Genomic DNA, 15,431 nt, shown 5'->3' with positions numbered 1-15,431 from the left:
CAGTGTAGTGGTGTGTTGTTTTTCTGCTGTACTTGATCTTGATTCCTGCACTGACTCTTTTGAGTTACTGTTCTACAAGTTGAAAGGAAAGAATGAAATCTGGAGACACCTGGAATTTCTTGTCCTTATTTCTTGTTTTTGAACTGATGCTCTTTTTTGCTGATGATTCACACTAATAACATAGTTTCTCATTTGCAATTGTGATAATGCTGTCTGTTAATTTCTGTAACAGATTTAGCTAAACCAGAGTCTCTTTCTCTTGCTGACATTAAAATTTCATGAATTTTTTTCCATTGTCATCTTAAGTTGTTCAAAGGTTTAGAAAAGAACAGTTTAGGCTTGAACAAAGTAAACGTAAGTCATGTTCTTTGTGTTTAGATAATTCATATGGAGTACTTTAGCATCTGCTTCAAATACCCACAACTTTTTGGCTGTTGTTGTGTTATATAATCAAAACATACATTATTTTAAGAATGGCACAGTGACTAGAAGCAAGAATTTGTCTTTGGCCATCAAAGTTAATTTTTTCAGTTCCATCTCCAGGCGGTCATCTATCTTAGAACAGCATGAGATGCCTTTCTCTTTATTTGGGTCAGCTGCAGAGAGAATCAAGGTGATAACTTCAGCAAGTTTCCAAAATCTTAGATAGTGTTTGATGAAGAGAATTCTGTCCTAAGTGTCTTATTGGCAGATGAAATGTATTAAAATATTTAGGAGAGAAAAGAGTATTTTGAGTGACATTTTGATGCCTTAGACTATTTGGAAGGGAAAGGAGGTTGAGCATGAGGTCGAAAGTATTGAACATGTTAATTTCTTTGTTATCGATTCTCCATGTTGGTGCTGTCACTGACATTGTTAAAGTATTTGTTCATTCTCAAGTGGGAATGCTCACTGCAAAAATGCATTGTGGTCAAAATTCAAATGATTCCCCAATTTAAAGGAAGAAAAATATTCCATACATCAGGATTTAGTTTGTCTCTAGGAAAATCTCCATAATAAAAACATAACTTCATGTAGTGTATGCTTACATTCATTACATATTAATATGAGGAAGAAGGAAAAGATATTTACCTACACTATCTCTTAAACTGTGACGCTCTAAAATATGACAATGTTGTAGACAATAAAAGGATTATGTTGTTAACATTGATTGGCAGCAGATAGCTGGGGAGGGGAGTGGGAGTGGGAGGCAGGACACCACAAATATCCAAAAATAGGTAAAAATAGGACACAAATATCCCCAACTAAACTTTAGAAGTCTGAAACAGGAATCTCCTACATAGTATCTGCAATCAGTTGTAAATTTTGATAATCTCTGGACTGAACAAACATGGCATAATTTGAAACCTCCGACTAGTAAAATATGAAATAGAAGCTCTGGCTAGGAGGCTGATGAAGCATGCACAGAGACATTTTACATTAAGAAAAATGGATATTTGAGGGTTCTAGAGAAAAGAGTGAGCGCTGAAAAACAAAGTTCCTGAAAAGAAGTGGGAATCTTGGAGAGAAAAAGGGGCCTAAGGAGGAAAAAGGTGAAGATTCTGGCTAGGGGAAGGATTCTGGAAGGTGGGAAAGATCCTGAAGTTCACAGAGGGGCATGGATGCATAGGGATCATGGCTGAAAACAACACCAGTAACTACAAGCAGCTGCTAAATGTGAATTGACATGACTTTCCACCAAGCTTCCTAAATCAGTAGCAACCTCCCTACTGGGAAGGATAATGGACACCTAACAAACATAGTGATGATGGGAGGAGTAAGTGAATGTATGAGATAATCAAATAAAGTAAAGCTCTGATCTTGTCAGTTGTTCAGTAAGCTCCAGTTGTTAAATCTACTGTGGGCTGTTGTTCACTATCTCACCTATGACAAATGTATTACTGAATATAGTATCATTTAGTCCTGATAGGAAAATGCTACATAAAGAACTATAATTCTAGTTTATTATTCAATACATTGTAAAATACTATTTAGGATTTTTTCAATAGTATATTTCTTTATCTAGTAATATGCAAATTTTTGACCTGTCATATTTACACTGTTCTTCCCTTTGCACTGAATGGGAATGCAGTAATGTTTTAATTAAATGCCGGATTACTGATGAATAAATGATGCTTGTGTTTATGCACGCCAGCCATCCAGCAGCATTAAGATATAATTAGAAATTAAATCTGGAAGGAAAGTTAGATAATACACAAAAGTACTCTGTGTTTTTAACTCATTCTGTACTAATACCGTCTACATGCCTGTCTCACCTTGCTTCTAGGTTAGGAGTGAGGATAATTTCAATAGTATTTGATCCATAAAACCTTTTTATGTTCTCGTCACTCTCTAGTCACACAGTCTTTGAATAGTGTAATACTTTATATCCAGCAATCTTAATTGATATTTATAAAGCGGTGTAGGCCTTCCCTATTTCTGTTATGTAGGCAAGAACAATTGTCAATACACTGGGAATTTAATACACAAAGAGGTTAGGGATTGTGTCTGTGAAAATAAACTTAGATGTCTAAATTGTTCTCACGTGAGGCAGCTAAAAACCAAATACATACTCTCAAGCATCTGTAATGCACTTGGGGTACACTGAAGTTCTGTCCTAACAGTGTGTGTGTTTCAGTGCATTTCTGGAAGCACCTCAATTCTGTTTAAGGTTCCCCTCTTTCCTGCTAGTATCTGAGAGTGGCACTTCTTGTCCTTGAAAATGCATCTCACAAAGGGCATCCCCAAAAGAAATTGAGATGAAACTGTCCAAGACAAAACTCACCTTCGGCACATCCTTGCTTTCCCTTCTCATTCTTATGATCAGTTATAAGTGTGCTGTTCTAGTTCATCAGATACTTCAACTCAGTTTCATCCTTGGCTTGATGGCATTACAAACTTAACAGACCAGAAGTGCGATAAGAGCTCCTGAAACCAGTCCCTCAGTCTGTTCTGGCTTGCATGGAATAAGCATTCATTGAGTTGAATTGAGAAAGGAAAAGTGTTTGAATACAGTTCCCCATCCATTAGGTAAGAAAATTCATCTTGGTTTTGGTGTTGGTTTTTTTTGTTTGTTTCTTTTTTCACTGCATCATGTTTTAATATATGTTTAAGTACCTCATTTCCTTCATGAAGAGGCAGTTCTGCATGTATGAAAAATCTTCACCGTAGGTAAGAAGCAAAGATTTGGCTACTGCAGCCCTGCAATGCAGAAATCATCCCTGAGATTAATTATGACATAGGAAATCTCTTGCTTATCCATGATCTAAATGTGATTCTCCTTTATTTTGGAGTCTAAATTATGAGGCGTTACGAGATGGCAGAATGTTTGTAGCCCTTGAAGCTAGATAGAAGCTTTGATAAACAGTAGTGATTCTATTCTGGAACTGTGGATTCTCACAGCAGCTTCGTTTCAGAGATATAGTTTGCCTGGTAAAAGTTAGCCATTGAGGACTGGAACAGAATGGTTACATTCTAATATTGAAGAGCCTTCAAAAGGACAGATAGAGTGACGTGTTAAAAAAATAAAAAAATTTTTTTAAAAAATTCTAATCTGCTGGGAGAAGCCTGAAGAATTGAAGTATTTTTCCAATTCAGAAACAATAATTTCAAGAAACAAAATAAATAGCAAAAATCAACTGGAAGTTATATTACTTGGGCATTTTAAGTGCAATTTTTTTAAACAGTATGCAGAAGGTGGAACTGGGAAAAGGTTTTCTGTGACAGTTAACTAAATGTATAACGCAAAGTTGAAGTTCAGACAGATTTAAGATCTGATTAAACATCAGAAAGTTTGAGATTTGCACATTGATCTCCTCACTGCTCTGTAGTTTTGCTCTCCCTTTTTTTTAATGGTAATACTTGGATGACAGAAAATGAAGAAGGTTAAAAAAGGAGAATGAGGAAGGCTACAGAACAGAAGGAAAGAAAACAAAGTAAAGATTAGTGTGAACAATTGACAGGTTCAATGCTCAATTCTGCATGCAGGCCTTGACACTATTCCAGGTTTAAAAAAAACGTACTGCATTTGGTACAGAAGTTCAGTTCTAGCAAATATAATATTTGTCATGTACTAAATGTAAAAGGTTTTTTTGTTTTTTTTTTTTTTTTTTTTTTTTTTTTTTTTTTTTCAAATATTATCTAAAGAAGCCTTATCTACAGAAGATTCACTTCAATACCTTGGTTACAAAATTTTTTGGCATTACAGTTTCAACAACAAAAAATGTTTTGCTACAAACTGTCACATTAGCTTACATATTTATCTGCTGCAAAGCCTAGGGAACCTAGATGCCTTAAAGCAAACAAGAGTTGCTTGCATCTCAAGAGTTCAATTTTTTTTTTTATTATTATTTGTAAACAAAGGTTTCATAAACTTCACTACGTCTGTTAATTATATTTTCACATTCTTCACTGAGTTGTATATCAAAAAATATGATTTGCATTGATAAGAGTTTGCACCATTAAATGAGATGCTGTGTGTGCAAAAGCAGTTGCAAATGATGCTATACCAGCTGAGAATTTTTAAATGAAAAGCTGTAAGTACAGCATCACTTAGTTCTGCTGCCAAATGTTATGCCTGGTAGGAGGAAGAAGCTGGGCTCGTAGCCTGAAACAAACCTTGAGAATTGAATTTTTCGAAGAGCTATGACTGATTATAACTTATCTCTTCATACTTTATTAGGAAAACAGACATTTAATTCTTCCAAATCAAACAAAAGCTGGAATTAGTGAGGAAATATGATTCAGACAGAAACTGCTGAACAAAAGCAATTCCTCTCTGGTAATCTCTTGAATTGTTTTCTCACCTTAATGTGTCAAGCAATTTAAGTGATTTCTCTAGTAGGCTAAGCATGCAGATCTAGTGTTCTGCAGATTCATGGAAATCAGGAAACTGTTATTTAAAATATTATTTTTGACATGGTTGAGAACAGTGAAATAAACAGCCTGTAAAAAGCTTTGTTCATTCCTGCCAAATGACATGCAAGGTATTAATTTTTTATTCCTGTTTAAGCTGACATTTCTCTCAAGTGCAGTTGCTTTCAGTTTCACAGGGTTTTGAAATTATATTCCACCGTGCATGCTAATGCCTCTAAAAATCTTTTTTTTGGCTCCAAAATCTAAAACATTTGTTTACAATAATATTCTGTCACAGCCCAGCAAAACTGGCATGTACCGACATCTCCAAAAAGAAAATTACAAATAAGTGCAGTTGCTTCCCTGCACAAATTACTTTATTGACAAGCTAAAAATACAAACTTCCTTATCTTGTTCATATCAGATAAGGCTAAATCCATTACTTCAGTAATAAAACGTTAAGTGCATAAATACCAGAACATGTAGGCAATGCAGATGTTATCATATCATTGGGACTCCCATGCCATTGCATGTCTCATCAAGGTGTTTCACAGAAAAATGTCAGAGTGCTTCTGCAGATATGGCTTCCATTAGCTTGATAATTAATTACTTTGGGGACAAGTCTACTCTATTTGCAGATTTCAGTTCGAAGCCCATTTTATGACTACTAAAATCATTTCTTGTATTTCAGTTTGTGTCCATTGCTTCATCTCCTGGTCATCACTAAGAAGACTTTGGCTCTGTCGTCTCCCTGACCATTCCGCACAAGGCTCTCATGTACCCATACAAGTTTTTTTGAAGCAGGTTTTTCTTCTGGAATACTGAATTTGCTGAACAGATGTGCATCTGTCTGATCTTAAAGACACAGAATCTATGATCTGATTTCAGATACCTTTTTCATGTTATTTCATATTGAATAGATAATTAGTAATCAATATATATGATACCAGTCAGTGTAGCATGTTCATTATTTCATGTGAAACATTTACACAATTTTCCAGTAATTATAGGTTTTTGAATTTAAAGTGTTATTATTTAATATTTACCTCCTTTCAGGTAGTTTTAGGGAGCTGTAAGGTCTCCCTTAAGACCCCTCCAGTCTAAACAACTCTAGTTCCCTCAGCCTCTTCTCTTAAGGCTTATGCTCCAGACCCCTCACCAGCTTCATTGCCCTTCTCTGGACATGCTCCAGGGCCTTGATGTCTTTCTTGTAGTACTTCAGGTGCATCCTCACCAGGACTGAGTACAGTGGGATGATCACCTCCCTGCTACTGCTGGCAACACTATTTCTGATATAAACCAGGATACTGTTGGCCTTCTTGGCCATCTGGGCACACTGCTGACTCATGTTTAGCCGAGTGTCAACCAACACTCCCAGATCCATTTCTTCCACATGGTCTTCTAGCCACTCTGTCCCAAGTCTCTGGTGATGCAAGGGGTGGTTGTGTCCAAAGTGCAGGATCCAGCACTTGGTCTTGTTGAACTTCATCCCTTTGGTCTCAGCCCAGCCATTCAGCCTGTCCAGATCCCTCAGACCTTTTTACCTCGAGGCAGATCGACACTTCCTCCTAACTTGGTGTCATCTGCAAACTCACTGAGAGTGCACGCAATCTCCTCTTCCAGGTCATCAATAAAGATATTGAACAGGATAGGTGCCAATAAGGACCCCTGAGAAACACCGCTTGTTACCAGTTGCCAGCTGGATTTAACTCCATTTGCCACCAGTCTTTGGCTTGGCCATCCAGCCTGTTCTTTACCCAGCAAAGTCTGAATCTGTCCAGGCCACAGGCTGCCAGCTTCCGCAGATGAATAGGAGAGCGTTTTTTGGAAGTGTGTCATGATTGGTGATGTAACAAGGAGCAAATGAAAATAAGTAACAGACAGCTTAATAAAAATATGATGGATATTTTTCAAATTAAAACTGTGCAAAAGATTGAGATCCTAGAGTCAAGAGACTGACAAAAATGAGGAATTTGCATACTGTGTTATCTCAGCATAAAGATCATTGGATTTATTCAGGCCTTTAAAAATTACAAGTGCTCATGATTTTGTAATTTTTAGACTGTTTCTTCAGAGACATAAGCACAATTATCACATTTCATGATTTACAAGAAATTACAATTTTTTCTTAAATAGCCTTCTGCCATAGTGTTCATATAGCATGTATCCATATAACAAAATACATTAGAACTTCATTTCTTTGCTTTGATTGTTTATTCTGGAATACAGGGATATTAATTTCAAGAAATTACAATATTTCTTGTGCTATTCTTCATCTGTTTTGCACACTCACCTACTTTTTCAGTCTGCATGTATGAATAATATTTTCCTGAAATGGTCACTGTACATCTGAACATCTCCACTTGGTGGGAAGAAAAGCTAAGAACTTAAGTTAATTTTGGTTACCTTTTTCACAGAATCCCTATCTCTTAGTTTCAGCCCCTTTCTGAAAAGGAAATGAGAGCATAGGGATGTAGGAAGAACAGCTGGTCAGACTATTTGTGCCTGTGATTTAACAGCAGAAAAATAAGCATGATCCCGAAGTGCTATATTCCTGCCATTCCTGCCATCATAGATCTCCCTTGTTGGTGAGGAATGTGGGGAAGAAAAAAAACAAATAACTTTGAAATGCACTAACATCTATATTTAGATATTCAGACACACATTTCAAACTTACATGTACTCAGCTATGAAACACAAGGTTACAGACTAAGACTCAGCTGTTTGAGCTCGTCTGAAGTTTATAAGCAATGTGTTGATGCTTGCAGGGAGTTACACGCTCTTCATGTGTAGCACTGACCTGAGAGGCAGCACCATCCTGGGAAATCAAAAAGGAAAAACAGAAAATTGTAGCCTTGCGAATCAAGTTTTGCCTGATTTATTTTTGTTGCACGTTGTCAAAACCTCTAACATCTCAATTACTAAATTACTTTAAACAATTCCTGATTCTTTATTCAACTAAATATTTTAGGTAAACAGTTGAGTCAAGGTCATTGCTTATTCATAGCAGTTGGAATAGGTTGTGAGTGCAGCTGCAGATGTTTGTCCCATTGATGAGCACAGGCAAACTCTGCTCTGCTTTTGCAGTAAACAAACAAGCTGCAGGGTGCCTGGCAGCAGGGCTGGCAAAGAGACAGTCAGACACCATCTAAAGTAAAACATCCAGAACAGCACTGCAAGGACCGATGCTCTGAGAAAAACTGGTGTATGAACCAGGGAGAAATCAATCTGCCAAGAAGCTTTTCTTAATTTCTTCTCTGTGGATTAGATGGACAACCAAAAAATGAAGATTGGCTGCATTATTTGTACTTATAACATTTTGTTTGAAATGCTCCTTTGGCTGTACTCTAGAGAGAAATTGTAGCTTCCATAGTTGGAAATCATTGTTTTCAATGCAAGAAAGCGTGGCTTGCTAATATGCCTCTCATTCAGTGCTTTACCCCTGGCGCTAGCTATGACCTGATCTGAAGAAGTAAATTTTGCAGTGATCACCTATAGGTTTGTATGGCATTAGAGAGGTAGTCCTTCTCATAACTAACAGGAAGCATTTAGTGTAGGTGTGTGTTCTTACCCAAATTTTATTTAGTCTTTATTGTGTTGTTTTTTTTTTTTTCCAAACAAAATAGAAAAGTCAACCACAAGTCCTAGTAACAGTTTCCAATTTTTTTTTTTCCTATGGATGTCTGATTCTTTATGTGATCCATTGTTAGATCAGAGTTTTTCAAACATAAAATAATGCTTTGGGAGAAAGTGATTTAGTCATTTTTTAATTCATTGTTGTCATCTTAGCAGGTAAATAGCTTTTCTGTTTTCTTGTGCTAGCCTTGTAAAACGTAACAGCCACATTGGTGTGTTTTCCATAGACTAGCCCACGTTTAATTCATGTTATTCATGTTATGTATTCATGTTATATATCATGTTATATAAGTCGAAATATTGTAATTCTATCAAACTAAATAATAATAAACAGGAAGCCCATTATTTTTTCATAGATTTCTAAACCTCTTATCACTGTCTTCAGCCTCCAAAATCTTTTAAGAATTTACTTTCAATCTTGTTATCTGCTATCTTTTTGGATGCTTTTCTGTCACATAAAGTGGAAAACTTTGACTTCCTTGAAACCTTGGTAACTTTTCTAACAACCACAGCATGTGTGTTTTTGATATCATGTTTTTGATTATGTCACTCTTCATTCAAGCTATTTCTGAACACATTTTCAATTATTTTCAGTGAGGAATTATCACCAAGCTTCCAACATACCTATTTCTCTGATTTTATTTGTATTATTGAAGTCCCAGTATGCTTCTGAGTGCTATGAGGTACTAACTCCACGATCTGTAAATTCCACTAACTTTACAAACTTCTAGAATCTTTCACACAGCTTGTGTGGGTTTGGGCAATGAAAACGTTTTAATAAAAAGCAGTTCTGGTTCTGATGAATCATTCTATCAAGTAAATGGAACTGAATAAACTTAGATGAGTTTTATATCCTTCAGAAACAAGGCTAGTAAAAACATAAGACAGAAGCAGTCATCAAGAATTTGTGGTAAGCTTAATGGGAAAACTATCTCAGAAAGGATTCAGTCTTTTGTTTGTTTTTTTGGATAAAGAACAACCAAACTCATTTGAGATGACTTTTGTCATGAAGTCATTTTTCATTTCACCAGTCTTTATTCTTTATGATTTATATATAATTTTATTTATCATTTATGTGATCTCATGTCATTTTTGTGTGGTATTATACAGAATGCTTACAAAAAGGCAGAAGTTAATGAAGCAGTCAGTCTTGATAAACAGAGATTTGTACCTGGCACTCTTGTTTCTCCGTAAGCCATATTTTAACACAAGTGAGAGGGAAGAGCATAATAAGCCAGAGTCTTAATTATGTTTAGGAGGCATCATCCCTTTCAAACACTTCAAGACATATCCCAGCTTGTACAATATGATGAAGCAGAAGTTATATCTTGTGCAAGAATGGGTGAAAAGGAGAGAATAAGGTGTGCAGCAAGGGCCAAACTATATATTTTTTTATTTTTAATATTTATTTTTGTCAAACAGTTATGCCACCATTTACACACACACAAAACCATACCAAAACAAAAAAGCAATGATTTTTGCTGTTGATGTATCATATACTCCCAGAAATTTCATTGAATTTCATTGACTAATTTATTTTTATTTTTATTTTTATTTATTTTTTGTCAAAATGTGACTACCATTTCAGCTCAGCTAAGCCTGCCTTTCTCTAATACAAGTATTTGTGCAACATTAAGACACAAGAGAAATGTTCAGGAGGCTAAAATTACCAATGAAGTAAGTAGAGTACATTATCTTATTAGCTTACTTTTGCAAAACTTGAAAACTGTAAGTTCCTTTCTGGAAATAGTGAACCCTCCTGAACTTCATAAAGTAAAACAATAATTGCCAATCTCTTATGTAAAATTTTGTGATTTATTTTTTAACTGTGCAGGCATATTAAGTAGCATATCTTACATAGCCATGAATATTCTTGTGACTTTTGATTCTTTTTGGTTTGCCCTCATAGTAATAATTTTCTATGTCATATTTAAACTATTCTAATAAACTATTCTAATAAACTATTAAACACCTTAAATTTAAATGGTTATTGTAAGCTACAGGTTTGGCTCTCAGGACAGAAACAAAAAGCAATAATAAACGAAGGACAAACAAGTGGCATTGCTAACTCATTTCTAGCAAACTGGAGATAGTAAGTAATTAAATAGGAAGAAACTGATTAACAGTCTGGTAGTTAATGTGAAAGCTCAAAAGCTGAGAGGAGAAAGATAATGTCATCCTACACGAGAAAATTGCTGGGGAACAATGAAAAATATCATTCTTTTTTTTCTCCCTCTCTTGTCCTCTCTCTTATGTAGCCATTTATAACTAAACACAAAAAATGCTGTATTGTTGCATCAAAGCCCTTTTCTTCTTTATATATATATATATATATATATATATATATATATGCTTAATCAACTTGCATGGAAGTCATGTTTTCTAGAATGGTAACTTCAAGCTGTAAATTACTACTCCATTGCTAACATGCACCAAAAAAGAATTATGACAGCTTGTACAAACTGCGCTACATGTATGGAGATTATTTCTTGATCATTCACATGGAAAAATTATCTTTTTTGCTACATTTCAAGATGAGGACTTGATTTCAGAATTACTAACGTACTCGCATTTTCTTACATATAGTCTGAATTTCTAAAGAAATGAAAAAAAGCTATTTTAAAATCAAGCTAAAATGTAGTGATAAAATCAGGACTGCTATGTTTTGTTTTGATATTTTGTCCTTACTCTTTCAGAACTCCAGTACCTACACATCTGCCAACACCATTCCCTACAATTTCTTCTGATGTGCTCACCCTGCCTGAGCCGGTCACTCCCTCTCTGACTTCCCCTGAGTTGCCATCTGTATGCCAGGAGGGATTGTGCCACAATGGAGGCACTTGTCATCCAATCTCCCTGCCTACTGGGGCCACCTCATTTGAGTGTGACTGCCAATTACACTTCACTGGACGGTTCTGCGAAAAAGGTAGCTGTGGCTCATTCTTTCTGCATTATTTGTGAAACGCGTGTCTTACGTTCCTATGAAACAAGAAAAGGGAAGGAGTAATAGGAATCATGTTGCTCTGCTTTCCCTCTCAATTGTTGTTGATAACTCTGAATTAGATTCGTTCAGGTATTCAGGATAATTCTATCTTGCAGTGTAAGGCAAGTGATAGCAGATCTGGGCACGTTAATAGGAGTAAGAATTCGGATAATGGAAATAAAGGTGTTATTTGTGCAAAACCTTACGGGCAGCTTTAATGCATGGCATACAACCTAATATTTCTCAAAGATAAGAAAGTTAATTTATTAATATGGGGAGAATATTTCTTCAAAAGATTCATTTTTAGTTTCTACAGTTTTAGTTTTTTTGTTTGTTTTTTGGTGTTTTTTTTTTTTTTTTTTGCCTCTATAGATGATACTTCAATGAAAAACACTCTATACATCATTTACACTTGTATTGTATTTCTACTGCTTATAATGCACAGATTACTCAAATGAACATAATTAGAATTTCAGTATAATTAATTCTTTGAACAATTTTTGTTTCCTTGGGAAAAAAAGAAAAAGAAAAAAGCCCTAACTACTAGGTTTTCTGTTTTAAAATCCTAGTTATTTTGCATTACCACTTTTCAGAAAGGTGTGGGGTTTTTTGATAGATTTTGTAATGGCTACAGAAGCTGTTTTAGCATTTAAGTTGCAGTCAGTTATTAATGTTGGTAGATAATTCTCAGAGTATTGCACATTGTCACTGTTGTACAGAAAAAGCAAAATAAAAACACCCTCGATTGTGATTATGCAACTGTAACATTCTCCTAATGAATTTCCCAGGGTATAAAAAGAGTTTAAAAATGCCCTTTCCAGACTGCTAGTGTATCTGAGCTAATATCACCTTGTATTACAGTGTGAAGGTAGGTCATTACTCTCACTGTATGAGAAAACAATCAATGGCAGTCAGCTCAAAAAAATAATTGCAGTGTGTTGCTGTAGATATCAGAGAATATTACATTTTTCAGCCTTTCCCAAGTCTATAATGCAGTAAATCATATACATTCAGTTTTACTAGTGTAAAAATTGAAATCTGTTCATATCTTCTGCATAGTTTGCATTTGCTCTCAGTGGCTGTACAAACAGCACCAAAGAACAATGGAACAGGAGAAGTAGGTTTCCTTCAAGGATAACAGATTTATTTTGCAGTCGGTGTGTGTTTCACTGAAGCATTTTCAATACATCCATAAAGCATTTTGTCTATGTACATACATTATTTTACTAAAATTACTCCTCTTTGATTTTCCAGAGAGTTATGCTAAGAGTAGGCAATGTTAAATTTAAACAGGAGTTTGGTAGACATCCTATGGTACCAGCCCATACCAGGATATGTATACAAGCACAGCATTGGGTTGGCACTTTTCTGGATTCCACTCATGTCTGACTGGTGCATATTCCAATCTAGTTCTACTTTACAAATGGTCTGTCAGTCCCAAGGAATCTTCTGATCTTTGGTGTTTTCAGTGCAAAAAGAATGTAATCTACATCTGAATAATGCCGTTATTCAAAGAGCACTTACCTCATGGAGCCAGACTTTTGTCAAGCTATCTTCTGGACCACTAACTGAAACAACTATTTTTATGTTGCTCATACAAAAATATGTCATCCTAAGCCATTTCCACCTTTGAAATTTAACCAGGACAGGCCTGCTGAGTTCCTGCAATGGGGTGAACTGACTGTCTTTCAACTATGTTTTTGGAGAATTTACCTATTTATCTTGTCCATGTAAAGGAAGTAGTTATCTTCTCCGGTTCCCTTTTCTGTAACTTTATTTCAAAAATCAAGTGTGGAAATATAACTGAATTATAGCCATTTCATGAGCGGGGGAATTTAAAGCGGGGGAATACTACAGTAAGACAGTGTTGTAACTAGAGCTATGATGATTAGGACTGAAACATCCTACTTTTAGACACAATGGTAACTGTTCCGTTCGGTAAAACCTGAATAGGAATTTTAAAAAAAAAATGAAACTGTTAGCTCCATTAGAGAATCATCCTTTTAATGGCTGAGTATCTCATTTCCATGAGATTTCTCTTTTTTCTAAGCTTGTAAGGGAAGCCATTTGCTTTGCAGAACCTTGTAGGCATGCTTGATGAAGAGATTTTTGACAGTGATCCATTTTTCTGCATAGGATGTGTTGTAATAGTTCTAGCATTTAAAGAACATTTCTTTTTTCCCCATTGTATGGAGGAGATGAATTAAGGAGTTCCTCTTTTCACAGATCTCTGCTATTACAATGCACAACCTCACCTTCAATAGCTCTCTGCTTCATGCTTAGCACTGCTGGGTCACCAGGGCTGTGGTGTGTGATAGGCTTAGTGGCAGCTCCCTGGGCAGCTGCAACCCATGTGCTTCCACACTGTAAGCTTATATAGATCAGGATCAGATTTGATGTATTTTATATTTAGCAGCTGAAAAGTAACTGTAGAGTAAAGTGATTTTATTTAGTCCTAAGATTTCTACAAGCCTGATAATTTAGCATAATGAGATGAGAAACTGCCCAGCTGAACTATCATTGTAATGTTTTGACATTCAGGGACCAGTTCTTCAGAAAGTGTGGGAAGAATTCATAATTACAGGACATGAATGTATCCAGTGATCATTTTGTAATTATTTATTGTAGATCAGGGAGAAATGGTAATCACAAAGTAAGGATATGCTGAGACTACAGGGAGAAAATAAACAGTCTTGTATACAATCCAGTCAAGGAAATTGTATTTTGACTCTAAGAATAAATTTACCTTACTGTTTTAATCATACTATGATCAATACACGTATATTTCATACACTATTCCACATAGAACTCTATCTTATATCTACCACTGACTAAATTCAGGAGGAAAATATTTTCTCAGCTGACATAGTGAAAGTCAACAAGACCCACCGCAGAGTCTTGTTCACAAGACCTTTTATAGTTCTTTTGTCTTCATTAGAATATGTGCATTTGTTTATTTTATATCTGGTTTAAGATGCACCATTTCATTTCTTGGAAGAAAACTTCTGTTTCTGATAGCATACAAGACCATCTTCTATAGTGAAAGCAACTGAATGTCATTATCTCAGTTATGTGGTTCAGTTTGATAGAGTTATATTATATGAAATAGTTCCTTCTCTGATTAGGTTGCTCCTTAACCAATAAACCATAGCAGATTGTTCTGCCCTCATGATAAATATGTTGAGGTCAGACGTATCATGGATATACTAGAGACAACCAGGTTTCTTGTAGGGTTTTTACTCTAAAGGATCTGATACCTCTGAAATCTGTGATACGCTTAAATGATGATTTTTAAAAGTAGAAATCTACCTCTAATTTTGTAAAAAAAAAAAAAAAAAAAAGAAAAGAAAAGAAAAAAAAAGAGAATAATATATATGATTCAGTGTATTTCCTGAAGTGCAATTGAAGATATTAATCCCATATGAGTATAAACCTATAAAGCCTATAAACAGCCTATAAACAGGAAAGGAGTCAACTCTTTGAAAGGGTAGATAATAGCAGGACAGGGGGAAATGGTTTTAAATTGAAGTTGGGAAGATTTAATTTGGATATCAGGGGGAAGTTCTTTACTATGAGAGTGGTGAGGTGCTGGAACAGGCTGCCCAGAGAGGCTGTGGATGCCCCATCCCTGGAGGTGCTCAAGGCCAGGCTGGATGGTGCCCTGAGCAGCCTGGTCTGGTATTGAATGTGGAGGTTGGTGGCCCTGCTTTGGCAGGGGGGTTGGAGCCTCATGATCCTTGAGATCCTTTCCAACCCTGGCCACTATATGTTTCTGTGATATGATTCTATGATAATGCTGAGGCTTCGATTCTTTTAATACTGCGTTAAATTTGTTCCATTTTTTTTAATTCAACTTTCCAAAGTTTTCTGCAAATGAGAAGGTGCTACAAGCTTTACCTTAAAAATTCTAACTTTCAATTTAGTGAAAAATATTTGCTGCCAATTAAAATTAATCTTTAAACAGTGTTAATAGGTCATA

General features: G+C 35.6%; 1 protein-coding gene across 1 annotated transcript in view; it reads left to right on the top strand.

Annotated features, from left to right (window-relative positions):
- Positions 1-15,431, top strand: part of EYS (eyes shut homolog) — a 643,894-nt gene that overhangs the window by 436,851 nt on the left and 191,612 nt on the right. The window contains exon 26 of the mRNA XM_042889745.1: positions 11,166-11,395. Coding sequence (XP_042745679.1) covers positions 11,166-11,395 — 230 coding nt within the window. The remainder of the gene's footprint in view (positions 1-11,165; positions 11,396-15,431) is intronic.

This window comes from Lagopus leucura, unplaced genomic scaffold, assembly GCF_019238085.1.
Source record: "Lagopus leucura isolate 7727_CA_CO unplaced genomic scaffold, USGS_WTPT01 Super-Scaffold_73, whole genome shotgun sequence".
Lineage (NCBI taxonomy): Eukaryota > Metazoa > Chordata > Aves > Galliformes > Phasianidae > Lagopus > Lagopus leucura.
This window is presented reverse-complemented; position numbering and strand designations above follow the sequence as displayed.